Source organism: Callorhinus ursinus, unplaced genomic scaffold, assembly GCF_003265705.2.
Source record: "Callorhinus ursinus isolate GAN/ISIS: 27379988/994484 unplaced genomic scaffold, GSC_fseal_2.0 scaffold108, whole genome shotgun sequence".
In the NCBI taxonomy this organism is placed as follows: domain Eukaryota; kingdom Metazoa; phylum Chordata; class Mammalia; order Carnivora; family Otariidae; genus Callorhinus; species Callorhinus ursinus.
The window spans coordinates 177,688-190,322 of record NW_027397170.1 but is presented as its reverse complement, the minus strand read 5'-3'; the positions used below and the strand labels follow the sequence as shown (position 1 = coordinate 190,322).

At 51.6% G+C, this 12,635-nt stretch overlaps 1 protein-coding gene across 1 annotated transcript; it reads left to right on the top strand.

Annotated features, from left to right (window-relative positions):
* The first annotated feature begins 966 nt into the window (after positions 1 to 966).
* KRT32 (keratin 32) lies at positions 967 to 7,133 on the top strand. The gene is made up of 7 exons (XM_025861874.2): positions 967 to 1,431; positions 2,108 to 2,190; positions 2,353 to 2,509; positions 3,810 to 3,971; positions 4,053 to 4,178; positions 4,852 to 5,072; positions 7,004 to 7,133. Exons 1-7 carry the CDS (start codon positions 967 to 969, stop codon positions 7,131 to 7,133), a joined length of 1,344 nt encoding a protein of 447 aa, XP_025717659.1.
* The last annotated feature ends 5,502 nt before the right edge of the window (positions 7,134 to 12,635 follow it).

The following is a 12,635-nucleotide window of genomic DNA, read 5'->3' as shown; positions in this document are numbered from 1 at the left end:
CGCTTCTCAAGGGAGCCGATTCACACTGCTTCCCGTCTCTGAGGTCCCGAAATGAGCCCTGCATGACAAAAAGTGAAAATAGAGCTTGTTGCAGCCTGTCCACCCCAGTCCTTCAACAAACAATCCTCAAACTCTCGACGTCTCTGTATGTGGAGCAGTGATAAATGAAGGGAGGATCCAGGGATGGTCCAGATAGAGCGTCTGCCTCACGGGGATGGTCCTGGTACTGATCTCCTTTTCTGAGAGAGGGGTCCTCACGTCTCTCCTTCTTACTAGCATCCAGCTGAAAAGATGCCCCTGATTCTTAGGCTTTCTGTCTGTGTCTTGAGTTTGTTCTCTCCTCCCTGACATCACTTCTTCCCCTGGGTAGGAAGACGATAGAGGTTTAGAAGCCTCCAAAGTTCTGTTTCCTATCTCCCTGGATTTATACCACTGCCACTATCCATGCAGCTTCCAGCACCCACACACTTTCTCCTTGGGGGGCAGGCCTCTCCCCACAGGAAATGCTCTCATTAAAAGGAACAGCTGCTGCCCCACAGAGCCACAGCCTTTCTCAGGCCCGGGCAGGCAGGGGTGCAGTGGGCAAGGCCATTGGCGGCCCAGGGCCAGGTGCTGTGGTCTCCTGGCAGCCCCACCCCGGTAATGAGGCCCCGGGCACCGAGCTGATCCTTTGAAGATGTGTCCTGAAGCTCTCCCCTGGTGATCAATGACAGGAGCCCAGTGTCCTGCTTTAGCCAAATGACTAGCTTGGCCTCTTTTATGGGGAAAGGAACTCCTTATTGGAAACCAAATTATAAATTAATTAGCAGCTTCCTCTGGGGCTGAGCATCAACAACAACACCACCCCATGATGACTTTCTAGAGTGAACCCCCTCATTCCAGGGGTATAAAAAGTCCCAAGCAGGTTGGGGTCTGCAGACACTGGCAATCCAGGTGACTGCTGCTGAGGAGAAGGACCTCCCCGACATGACATCCAACTGTTCAGCTTCCATCAAGAGCTGCCCGAGGTCCTCCTCCGTCTGTTCCAGCAGCCTGAACTGCCGGCCTGAGCTGTGCCTGGGTTATGTCTGCCAGCCCATGGCCTGTGTGCCTTCTGTCTGCGTGCCCACCACCTACCGGCCCACCAGCTGCCTCTCCAAGACCTACCTCTCCAGCTCCTGCTGGCCCAGCAGCTGCTGGCCAACCAGTGGCATCTCCAGCTCCATGGGCACCTGCAGCTGGTACTGTGAGGGCTCCTTCAATGGCAACGAGAAGGAGACCATGCAGGTCCTGAATGACCGCCTGGCCAGCTACCTGGAGAAGGTGCACCAGCTGGAGCGCGAGAACGCAGAGCTGGAGAGCAAGATCCAAGAGGCATGCCAGTCTCAAGTGGCCACCATGTGTCCCGACTACCAGTCTTATTTCAGGACCATTGAGGAGCTACAGCAGAAGGTGAGGGCAAGCAGTGAACAGACTCACTGGGAGGGCAACCAGAAGAGCAGAAGAGCTAGCATTCCAGATTTGCATCTTGTTAATTCAGTAAGCCACATTCAGGGGCAAGAGACTTCCCTAGGGCATAGGATTAGTTCATAATTTGAGCGTTTAGCTAGAGCCCTTAACATGGAAGAAGTCTGGGATCTAGTCTCCATTCTACTGCTGCATGACTTTGGGAGGGCCCTGCCTTTCCCTAGACCTCAGTTTCCTCATCTGTAAACTGGGGATACTAAGAGTTCTCACCTGGTGGGGCTGTCACAAGGATTCCACAAGGTGAGGCAGGTGAAGTGTTTAACATAGCCTCTGGTACATGGTGAGTTTTCAGTAAATGTTAGCAGTCGTTAAGGATCTGTCTGTCCCATGAATGACTTCACACTTAATGGGATTCTTTCCCATTGTTCATTGCAACCAAATGGAGCAGTTGGATTTATGAAGACCTAGGTGCTTAAAAAATAAATCCCATGTTCTCCAAGGACTAGCAGTTCACCAACTATTCCCCAGGGCTCTAGGGAAGCGGGGCTTCTGCAAGGATGACTCCCAGGCTGCTGAGCCCTGTCAGCTACTGGCTTCTCATTTGGGTTCTTTCTCCTTTTTCTCGTCCTGGATGAACCCCTTCTTGTGCGTTGGCCCCCAGGTTCTGTGCACCAAGGCAGAGAATGCCAGGATGGTTGTGCACATTGATAACGCCAAGCTTGCTGCGGACGACTTCAGGACCAAGTGAGTTTGGCCGGGGGATGGGGGCGCCCCCTCTCCCTGCACATCCTTGGGGGCAGCTCTCCATTAGTTTCAGAGAGGCTGGAGAAGCCCCCGCATTTCCAGGGCTTCCCTGATTTCTGTGTTCAGCACCAGCGCTCAGGTGCTGACCCTGCCCTTGCACAGGTATGAGACGGAGCTGTCCATGCGGCAGCTGGTGGAGGCTGACACGAACGGCCTGCGCCGGATCCTGGACGAGCTAACCCTATGCAAGGCCGACCTGGAGGCCCAGGTGGAGTCCCTGAAGGAGGAGCTGCTGTGCCTCAAGAAGAACCACGAGCAGGTGAGCCCTAAAGTCAAGCTGACGTGGCCCTGGGAAGCCGAGTGGGAAGAATGTGAGGTTTTGGGGTTGAAATTCCCAGGGGTGCCACGTAATGTTTCTGGGACTTGCCCAATTTACTGAACCTTTCTGAGGCTCCTCGTCTGTAAAACAGAGTGGCACTGTCACACAGATCGCTGTGAGCTTTAAGGGAGGCCATGGGTGTGAAACACCTGTCACTTGGTCCGTGCTCAGAGAGGCGAGCAACCTTCTCTTCTGCATCTTGGTCTTGTGTGACTGCCAGATGCTTGCGGTGACTGCACGTGTTTTTCTCATGCAAGCATTGAGAAAACATTCTGGGGGTGGAGTGGTGCCTGAGGGCCTGAGGGGGTTGTGTTCCAGAAATCGCATGCAATGGCCTGTCCATCTCTTTCAGGCTCGGCTGTTGTGGTGACCCCCATCCTTCCAAGGGAGGGTCGAGTGCGGTGGTTTTTTTTTCTGTCCCCACCCTGTTCTTCTTCCACTCTCCTGTTTGCATATAATATGCTTGATCTAATAGTCACAGGTCTTTATTTTCTGATTTCCCCCCTCATCTCCTGCAGGTCCTTGGAGGGAAATTCCTCCACCCTGGGCACCCGTGTGCTGCAAAGCCCACCAGAGCTCTGGTGTCTCTCCCCGCACCCCCTCCTCTCCCCCCGCCCATCTGAGTTGACTCTCAACCTCTTGACTTGGGATTTGAAAGAACAAGGGTCTCTGAATCCTGGCTGGGTTTCCTTAGGCTTAAATGTAAAGTAACAATCAGTCACCACATACTCACTGAGTGCCCTAAGGTAGCTGACTCATCCTATTTAAATCAGAGAGCTGGAAACCGCACTGAGAGGCCACTAATGAGGCATCATCACACACCCCGGGGCTGCCTCCGAGACAACTTTCTCTCCTTGGCAGCCAAGCCTAGGGAGGTGCCTGCTCGCGCTCGGGCCTTGAACCAAGTAAAGCCAGACTCCTGCTGCCCTCCGTCCCAGATGAACATGGGCTGCGAGGGTGGCTGGGAATGCAGGGGCACGGGTTTCCCTTTGTAGCCCAAGGAGATCAAACAAATCCTGAAGTTGCTCTCGGCTTCTGCCAAAGTGACAGGAAGGGCGATGGGGTGCTTCTGCCCTTATGGGAGTGTCCAGCCGGAGCTGGAAGACCACAGGGCATGCTGCAGAGTGGACTGCAATCCTCAAAGGACCTCTCTGACATAGACATCTTAGCATCTTTTGTTCCATCATTTTATGTCTCCCTGGGGTGGTGACCATGTGACTTCATGCTTGTGCCTTTTCAGGAAGTCAGTGCCCTCCGATACCAGCTGGGGGACCGCCTTAACATTGAGGTAGACGCTGCACCCCCCGTGGACCTGAACAGGATGCTGGAGGAGATGCGGTGTCAGTATGAGACTGTGGTGGAGACCAACCTCAGGGACGTGGAGGAATGGTTCAACACGCAGGTGAGCCTCTCGCAGGTGGGCCGGCCTCCCTAGTGTCCCTGAGAAGGTACTCCTGCCCTTCTTCTGTCTCCCCCGTTGCAGATGGAGGAGCTTAATCAGCAGGTGGCCACGAGCTCCGAGCAGCTTCAGAGCTACCAGTCAGACATCATTGATCTGAGACGGACTGTCAACACGCTGGAGATTGAGCTGCAGGCCCAGCACAGCCTGGTGGGTGCTGGATCCCAGGTGGCATTGCGCTTAGGTGCAGGCATCCAGGAGGGAGGAGGAGGCCCAGATTCAGCCACCATGGTTGCTTGCCCAGCTGATGTCTCCTAGAGGGAGTTTCTCCCCAGACCCAGCACAGAGATCAAAGGGGCATGTCTCACATCTGACATGGGGCAGGTAGACACTTGTTCTCTGCTTGGTCCATCCTTCCAAACCCATGCTGCCTATTGGAGTGATAACACTTTCCATGCTCAGGTTCTTCTCCGGATGAGTGAAATCAGAGTCTCTGGAGGTGGGGCCTGGGCGCCAGGATTTTCTAAAACCTCCCATGTGACTTTAATGTGCAGCCAGGGCTGAAGACCATGGATCTAAATAATGCCATAGGGGATGAGCCCGGTGAACCTCAGATCCAAGGTGTAAAGCCAGACTGAGGATGAAGAAGGAATAAGGGATTTAGGATCACATGGACCTGGGTTCAAATTCTAGACTTGTTACCTACCAGCTGCTTAAGTTTGAATAACTCACTCAACCTTTTTAGGGTTAGTTTCCACAGTGACTTAGGTGGGGAGGGGTCATTCCCATCCCCAAAGAGAGAGGTGGCTCTTCTTGAGCTCTTCTTTCTGAACCAGGAAAATACATCTCCTCCTCCACTATTTTGTCTTTCCCTTTGCCTTAGAGGGACTCTCTGGAATCCACCCTGGCAGAGACCGAGGCCCGCTACGGCTCCCAGCTGGGCCAGATGCAGTGCCTGATCAGTAGCGTGGAGGCCCAGCTGGCTGAGATCAGGTGTGACCTGGAGCGGCAGAACCAGGAGTACAAGGTGCTACTGGACGTCAAGGCCCGGCTGGAGTCAGAGATCGCCACCTACCGCCGCCTACTGGAGAGCGAGGACTGCAAGTGAGTGGGCCCTGCTGACGCTGTATAAATGCGGGCCAGGGTTGGAGGAGGCCACGGGAAGCACCTGGGCCTACCCATGAGATAGAGCCCTCTCATGATTAAGAAGCAGTTGGAAAGCTGGTATGACCCAAAGAAGGGCAGGTGTTCATGCTGCCATCCCAAACCTGGCCCACTGGGGAGACCATTGTGTTCCTTTCTGTGTCAGCAAACTCCTTCCAAGGACTTCCCAGGTGCGGGGCACCATGGGGGATGTGGGGATAGATGGTGACAAGGCCTCTGCTCTCAGGCTGTTTCCATCTGTTTAGGGAGACAGGCAAGCAACTGGAGCTCATACTTGGGGGAAAGGTTTTCTGCACTTGGGGGGACATGGGTAGCTCAGTGTGATCAAGCTGTGGTGGGAAGGAGGACAGGGAAGATTGGTGAGGCCCATCCCTGAGAACCATGAAGGCCATGCCGCGGAGGGAGGACCTTATTTCATAGCAATTGAAAAGTCTAATTTTTTGGGGGGCGGGGGAGGAAATGATAGAATTTGCTCAACTGCCTATCTCCCCAGTGAGATGAACAACTAGAACTCAGAGACATTTTTATCTCCTGCACCTGGCACATAGTAAATGCTCGGTAAATGTTTCTTGACTAAGTCCGTGAAAGCTCAAAGCTGCTCTTTAGGAAGACGGTACGGATGGCTGCAGGAAGGACAGAGTAGAGGGAGGAGGGTCCAGGCAAGGAACATGTTTAGGAGGCCCTGGCCATGGTCTGGGTAAGCAGTGGGGAGGGTCGGAAGCTGGGCAGTGCAGATAGGCTCAGCAGGGCATGGTGGTCACCTGGGCGCAGGACACCTCAGGACCGTGGACACCTGGTGGGCTGATTGCTGTTGCAGGCAGTTTCTTATTCAGCATTCAGCCTTGCTTTTCTGTCATTCGCTCTCACCCTCCGGGGCAAGAGTTGCAAAGTCAAATGCTCTTCAAGGAGCAGGCTGTTAAAGTGCATGAGTGACACAGGTCACTGTGGGGCTCTGGAGGACCAGAGAGCTACGCCTAGTCCAATGAGGGCACTGCCCCCACCCCCCAAGGCTGTTTCTACCGTGTGAGATGCAGATCCAGTACGGTTGGGTCTTTCGATTGTTCAAGAGAAGCTGGGGATCTGGATGTCTTTTAAATATTAAATTCTTCTGATTTTTAAATATCTTCAACAAATTAAAAAAAATACAGTGCCGGCCATATGAAACATATTCCAGGCTGGATGTGGTCCCTGGGCACCTGTCTGGTTTCTGGGCTATTTGGCTCCCATCTATTGTTCAGGGTGTTGTTTCTGGTTTTGAGCCCACACCTGTCAGTCTCTGAGATCATCCTTTCTCCTTTTGCCATGTATTCCTTCTGTATGAATTACTTAGTTCATCTTATTCAATACATTCTTATGACATGCCTGCTCCTGGCCAGGTTTGCAGGGTGCGCATACATATGTGGCTGCTGACCTCACTGTTTAATGGGGAGACGGACCGTGACAGAATAACCACCAATCACTCTGGGAGTAGGCACATGGTACCCCTGGGGGACTTGATACAGAGAGATCAGGGAGGGCTTCAAGGAGGATGTGACAGTTGAGTTGAAGTTCGAAGCTGTTCTTCATCATGGCTCACGTGGAGTCACTGAAGGTTTTAGGCAGGGAGGGGCATGCTTCTATTTGTGTTTGTAGAAGATCGCTCTGCCCTCGAAGTTGATAGTGGTTAGGAGGGGAAAGAGAGGGGCTGCGGAGACCAGTGAGGGGGCCGCTGGGGTCATATAGGCAAAGGTGATGGAGGTGGGACTAGGGAGGATGAGTGGAGAAGGTGAGCAGTGGGTGAGTTTGAGAGGCACCTGGGGGGCAGAACCACGGCACATGTTGCTGAGCTGGACTTTTTTTCTAATCCTGCCCCATGTGCCTTTCTTCCACAGGTTACCCTGTAACCCCTGCTCCACTCCCTCCTGTCCCCCTTGTGCACCTTCCCCCAGCATGCCCCGCACCATCTGTGTGCCCCGCACCGTCTGCGTGCCTTCTGTGCCCTGCCCTCCGGGCCGCTACTGAAGTTCCTCAGCATTGTTGGATCCTGGAGAGACCTGAGCTGGGTGCCTGGAGCCTCCTCAGGCAGAGTCTGACCACAGTCAGGGGCCAGCAAGGAAGCCTTCCAGCAGCTGCGCCAGGAGGTGGGCTGTGTGCAACATGCTCTGATCTGCAGGGGGCGCCCTAGCCCCCACTTCTTAGAAGCGGCTTCTCACTTCCACCTGCCCATTGCTCTCTTTGCTGATGTTTCTGGTTGTCTCTTCTGCCTCAAGAACATATTCTTTTAACTGGTAAATAAAGCCCCATCCAGTAGCCCTGCAAGCATATCTTTCTCTATTTGTCGCTTTGTTGTTGTATCCACCAGCCAGTTCTACTCAGTTGGGCTCAAGAGGAATGTGGCCAAATTCTATATTTATTTTTATGCCCCGTCTGTTTCCACAGAGGCTTGGGAGGCACTCGCTAGAAAGTCCTGCATGCCATAAACTAGTTAAAGCCAGGCAATCGGTCCAGAGCCAAGTAATAAAAGAATAAAGAGAAGAGGGAGTTAATTATGCCAGAAACCTAGGCCAAACTACCGTAATTGAGAATAATACTGTTATAACCCCACCCCTCCACCTCATTACAACTGGTACAATGGGATCATTCATTTATTCATTCATTCAAATAACCTTCACTAATGGCCTCCTACGTGCAGATTTGGCATTAGGGACTGGCTAAGCCCTGGGTAGTCCTCCAGACATTTTGTTAATGCCCCATTTACACCTTGTGACAATCTGTGAGAAAGATACCATTATTTTCTCTTTCTAAATGAGGAAACTGAGACCCAGAGAGGTTAAGAAACTTGCTCATACAACTAGTAAGAAGTAGACCCAGGACTCAGTATAGGCTGTTAGGCCCCAGGGAGATTCAAGCAATTCGTAATTCTGAGTCCTCATATTTGCAAACTACAGCTGGGTGCAGGGGCTACAAAAAAATGCAAGTGATCCCCGCTGTCCAGATGCCGAGGATTGGAGAGGGCTCTGAGACCAGTGTGTGTAAGACCCCACTCTTCCTCAATAAGGGCCAGATGATGATGATGATAATAATAATAACCATGACTACCACTTACTGAGCACTTATGATGCACCTGGTACTGTGCTGAGCATATTGCATAAAACAGCCTATAGTACCTTGTGCAACCACCGTGTAAGGGAGGCATCGTGTCCATTTTAGAAAAAAGACACCAAGGATTGGAGAATGGGTTAACCAGTTGCCCAAAGTTACATGCAAGGGCAAAGATTTGAACCCAGGTCCATTTGCTTCCACTGAAGCATTTATTTGAGCCACTCTGCTAGACAGCCACATTCCTACCTAGAAAGAGCACACACTAGCAAAGACTGGGAGAAAGTACTAGCCTGGGGAAAGCAGGGAAGGGCGTCATGCAGCTGGTGGCATTTGAGATGGGCCTGAATGTCTATAGAGCAAACGAGAGGTAGACATGCATGGGGCCTGCATGGAAGCAGAGGTCCTGCTCAAGAGTGGCTAGAGCAGCAGGTGTCCCTGTGAAAGCCTGGTGGGAATAAAGCTCATGTGGTAGGAAGGTATCAGACCATGGTGGGTGGTTGGGTACCCCACAAAGAGCCTGGACTCCATCCCAAAGGCAGCGGGAGGGCTGCTGCAGGTTCTGAGCCCCAGGATGGCATGGCCGGAGTGATATTTTAGAAAGTTTCACCGAGGAGTGTCAAAAGGATGGCTGAGGGGCAGGGGGAAAGCTGATAGGAGTGTATGGAAGAAGCTAAGGGGACCTCACCTCAGGTTGTGACAGTGGGAAAGTCAATGTGAGAGGCTCAGTAAAGGACCCGACTTGGCAAGGCTGGCCATGGCAGATGAAGAGGAGAGCACCAGAAATGGGAATCTCGCACACCTTTCTGAACCTCAACTTCCAAACACACCGTTCCTCCTTCATGAGCTGAGGTGATGTTTCTATTAAAGATCTGCCCTCTGGACTTGCCAAGAAATGATGAGAGATGGATTTGTTCCTGCAGCTGCCTGGGGCTCTCGGGACATGATGCTGCGCGCAGGCCTGGCAGGCAGGGTTGTGAGCCTGACAGGAGACACAAACACACTGCTTAGCCAGCTGTGGCTCCTGAGTGTGGAGGTGAGGGTAACATTTCAGTGAGCTGGAATGCCAAGGGAGAGGAGCTTCTGGCCAACTGGATATTCTCATAACTGAGTACCAACCAGCCGTCCTTCTTGATTTCAAGCCCTGTGTAAATTTGCCTAGAATGTGCTTAGCTTGATAAACACAGCAGACTGAACAGAACCAGATCTTGGGTTCTAAAATCCTAGGCCTGTTCTGTCCAATATGGTAGCCACAAACTGCAGGTGGCTATTGAATTTTTAATTAAATAAAATGGAAAATTCAGTTCCTCAATTGTACAACCCACATTTCAAGTGCTCAATACCTACATGAGGCTAAGGGTACCATACTGAAGAGGGCAGATGTAGAATATTTCCATTATTCCAGAAAGTTCTATTTGCCAGCACTGTCCTAAACTGTCAGAATCATAAGGAGCCTTCCAGATGATCTGGCCCAGCCTCTTCCATTTACAGATGGGGACTCTAAGGCCCAGAGAGTTGGAAAGATGTGCTCATAGACATACAACCAACAGGTGGGAATCGAAGTCTAGGGGGTCTCTCTGAGCCCTTTATGTTTTCTCCAAGCACCAAGGTTTATTATTATTTCAGGCTAATAAATATTTTTCCCTTCTCCTTCTTCCATGTCCTTAAGAACAGAGGCATTTTCTCTGAGATGCTGAAACTCCATCCTGGGACTATATTTCCCCTTTAAAAAAATAACTGGAAACCACCAAACTCAGAATCTCCTTATCCTTGGAGCATGTGGCTCAGTAAGAGCACAGACCCCAGGCTGTGGCCAGAGCTGTAGCCATCAGACAGGGGTTGCAGGCCAGGAGTCCAGGCCCCTGGGCCCTTTGGGGACTTCTGTAGGCTCCTTTTCCCTCAGAGCATACTGTCCAATCCAACCGGGCCCCTGTTTCCACCCTTGTGTGTCATCTGACTTGCCAAGACCTGTCAGACCACCGAAATGCCTGTTAAATCTTTTTATATGATACCAAGCTCGGAGTGCTGCCCCCTCTGCTGGACATGGATGGCCACCATCTTCTGTGTTCAGATGGTGCTTCCAAGTGAGAGAGGTTGCAAGTTATCCTCCTGCCTAGCCCATCTCTCTTTTCTGTTGGATGAAAAAGCCATGGGTGTAGACTTTGGGAAATATTTATGCCCACCAGCACCAGGACCTCCTGGAAAGTGGACCCAGTGCTACACATATGTGGATTCGCAGAGGAACTCTGTCCTCATATCAAAGCATTTGGATTTAATTAACTCCAGTTTATAGGAAAACTTAGGCAGGACCAGAGTAAAGTAATAAAACCTTTGGTGTATTTGATGTTTGAGAGAGACTCCCACAGGTAGCAGGATCCTCCCTGAGTGGGGACTGGAAAAGTTAGGACGTGTGTTTCAAAGATGTGACTCCCCCTGAGGCCATTAAGGAGACTGGTGCACAGTGTTGGGTCTGCCTCTCACTGCCCTAGAGCAAGGCCCCCTTCACGGGGTGGGAGTGAGGGCCAACCAGGGCAGAACTGGGTTCAGAGAAGCTTCCAGAAAAGAAAGGCCCAGTGGTTGGACACAGTGACTGGGAGAATAACCAAGATAGTTTGTGGACTGAATTGCACTGAATGGGACCTTCCCTATGATATTGGGAAAACTTCTGCAATGTGATCAGGAAAGGAGATGCTGGGTGCTAACTGGGAAGATCGTGAATAACAAAACAATTCTTTGTGTGTTTCGTAGATTTTAGCACATGCATGCAATGATCTCAATTTGGCTAAATAGAAATTTCCTAAGAATTTTATCTTTTTGAGCAATTGGTCAAGATAAATTCGTTTCCAAAAAGTCCTCTCTCTAAGCCCTAAATACGTAACCAAATACACCAATGAGCCCCTTGCCACAAGGGAAACCATCAGCGACTTCAGTTTCACAAAACCTGTGCTGGGATCCCAGTCCCACCACCACTAGCAGTGTGATTGGGGCAGGTCTCCTAACCTCCGTGCATGGCAGTCTCCTTCTCCCTGGGGAAAGGGGGGTAATTCTACCTCCTCCACAGAGTCAGTGGGACAGAGTGCATCTCAACTGTCCATCATGATGTCTGGCATACCCTAAGGGCTCAATTAATGTTGGTTAAAGAAAATCTGCGTCTGCAACAAGTGCCCCTGTCTTGTGACTTGCCCAGTGGCTATGGAAGCTGAGTCACTTTTCAGCGCCATTTCACACCCAAATTTCAGAAAGAACAGGGGTAGAAGCACCAGGGACACTACCACACCAACCACCACTGTCTAGGCCCCTTTGCTTTGCTCTGAGGTTGAAGAGCATCTGGATGGACTTCCAGTCTCCGTCTAAATACTTCAGTGCAGTGGAGGGTCCAGTGTCCAAGGTCCAGTGTCCACTTCTGGAGTCCACCCTTGTGAGGCCCTTCCCCTGCCCCAGCCCTCTGGCTCCAGGGCAGGCCAACATGCTCCCCACGTGCTCTGAGGGATCCAATTTTCAGGCCTCATTCATTGTGCTGTGTAGAGCAGGGTTGGCAAGCGACAGCTCACAGGTCACATCCAGCTGTTGCCTGTTTTGGTCATTAAAGTTTTACTGGAACACGACCCCACCCCTTTGCTTCCATACCATCTAAGTCTGCCCTGTGCCACAATGTGGAGTTGAGCAGTTGTAGTGCAAACAGCCTGTATGGCCTGCAAAGCCAAATATTCACCATTTGGCCTTTTAATAGGAAATGTTTGGTGTAGAGGAAAGAGAACGTGCTGGAGTCAGGAGTCCTGGGCCGCAGTCTGGACCCTGTGGCTGACTTGCTCTGCACCCCTGAGGAGCTCACAGCCCCTCTTGTCTCTGGCTGAAGCAGGAAGGGGTTGAAGTCACTCTAATTTTTCTGTAGTTCCAACACCTTTGCACCCCTGTGTTCTACTGCTTGGTCTTTCTGGGGCTCGGGTGCTGCATGTCCGGGTTGCAGAATGTCTTCACAATCCACACACCACTCCCTCAGGCAACACACAAGGGCATCCTGTGACCTGTACCCCACAAGCCCCACCTGGCACCTCCTCCTTTAGCCCACCCCTTGTGCACATCAGAGGCTGCCAGGGTAGCCGCAGATCCTGTACATGGGGCAGTGGGGATCCTTCCATTGCTGCAGATGAGAGGGACGCAGGAAGTCAGAGACTCACCTGTGGCTGACGCCCACTTATGAATGGTTCATCTCTGAGGTGGGGCGCTGTGGCTCTGCAGCTTCTCATGACTTCCGCATGTGTTTTGACTTCCAAGTTTTCTTAGTGGGGCCATTTTCCTTCTGTAGCACTTGGGGAGCTGCATCTCATTTCTGGATCCTGGCCAATAAATTAAATGAATAAATTAATAAGTGAAGTTGTCTATTGAGTGTGTCTACTGTTGTCAGGTTATTTCACTGAGTTACAA

Coding starts and splice junctions, on each gene's coding strand:
- KRT32 (XM_025861874.2), top strand. CDS start 967: ATGACATCCAACTGTTCAGCTTCCATCAAGAGCTGCCCGAGGTCCTCC. Junction 2,510..3,809: donor TCAAGAAGAACCACGAGCAG/GTGAGCCCTAAA, acceptor GTGCCTTTTCAG/GAAGTCAGTGCCCTCCGATA. Junction 3,972..4,052: donor AGGAATGGTTCAACACGCAG/GTGAGCCTCTCG, acceptor CCCCCGTTGCAG/ATGGAGGAGCTTAATCAGCA.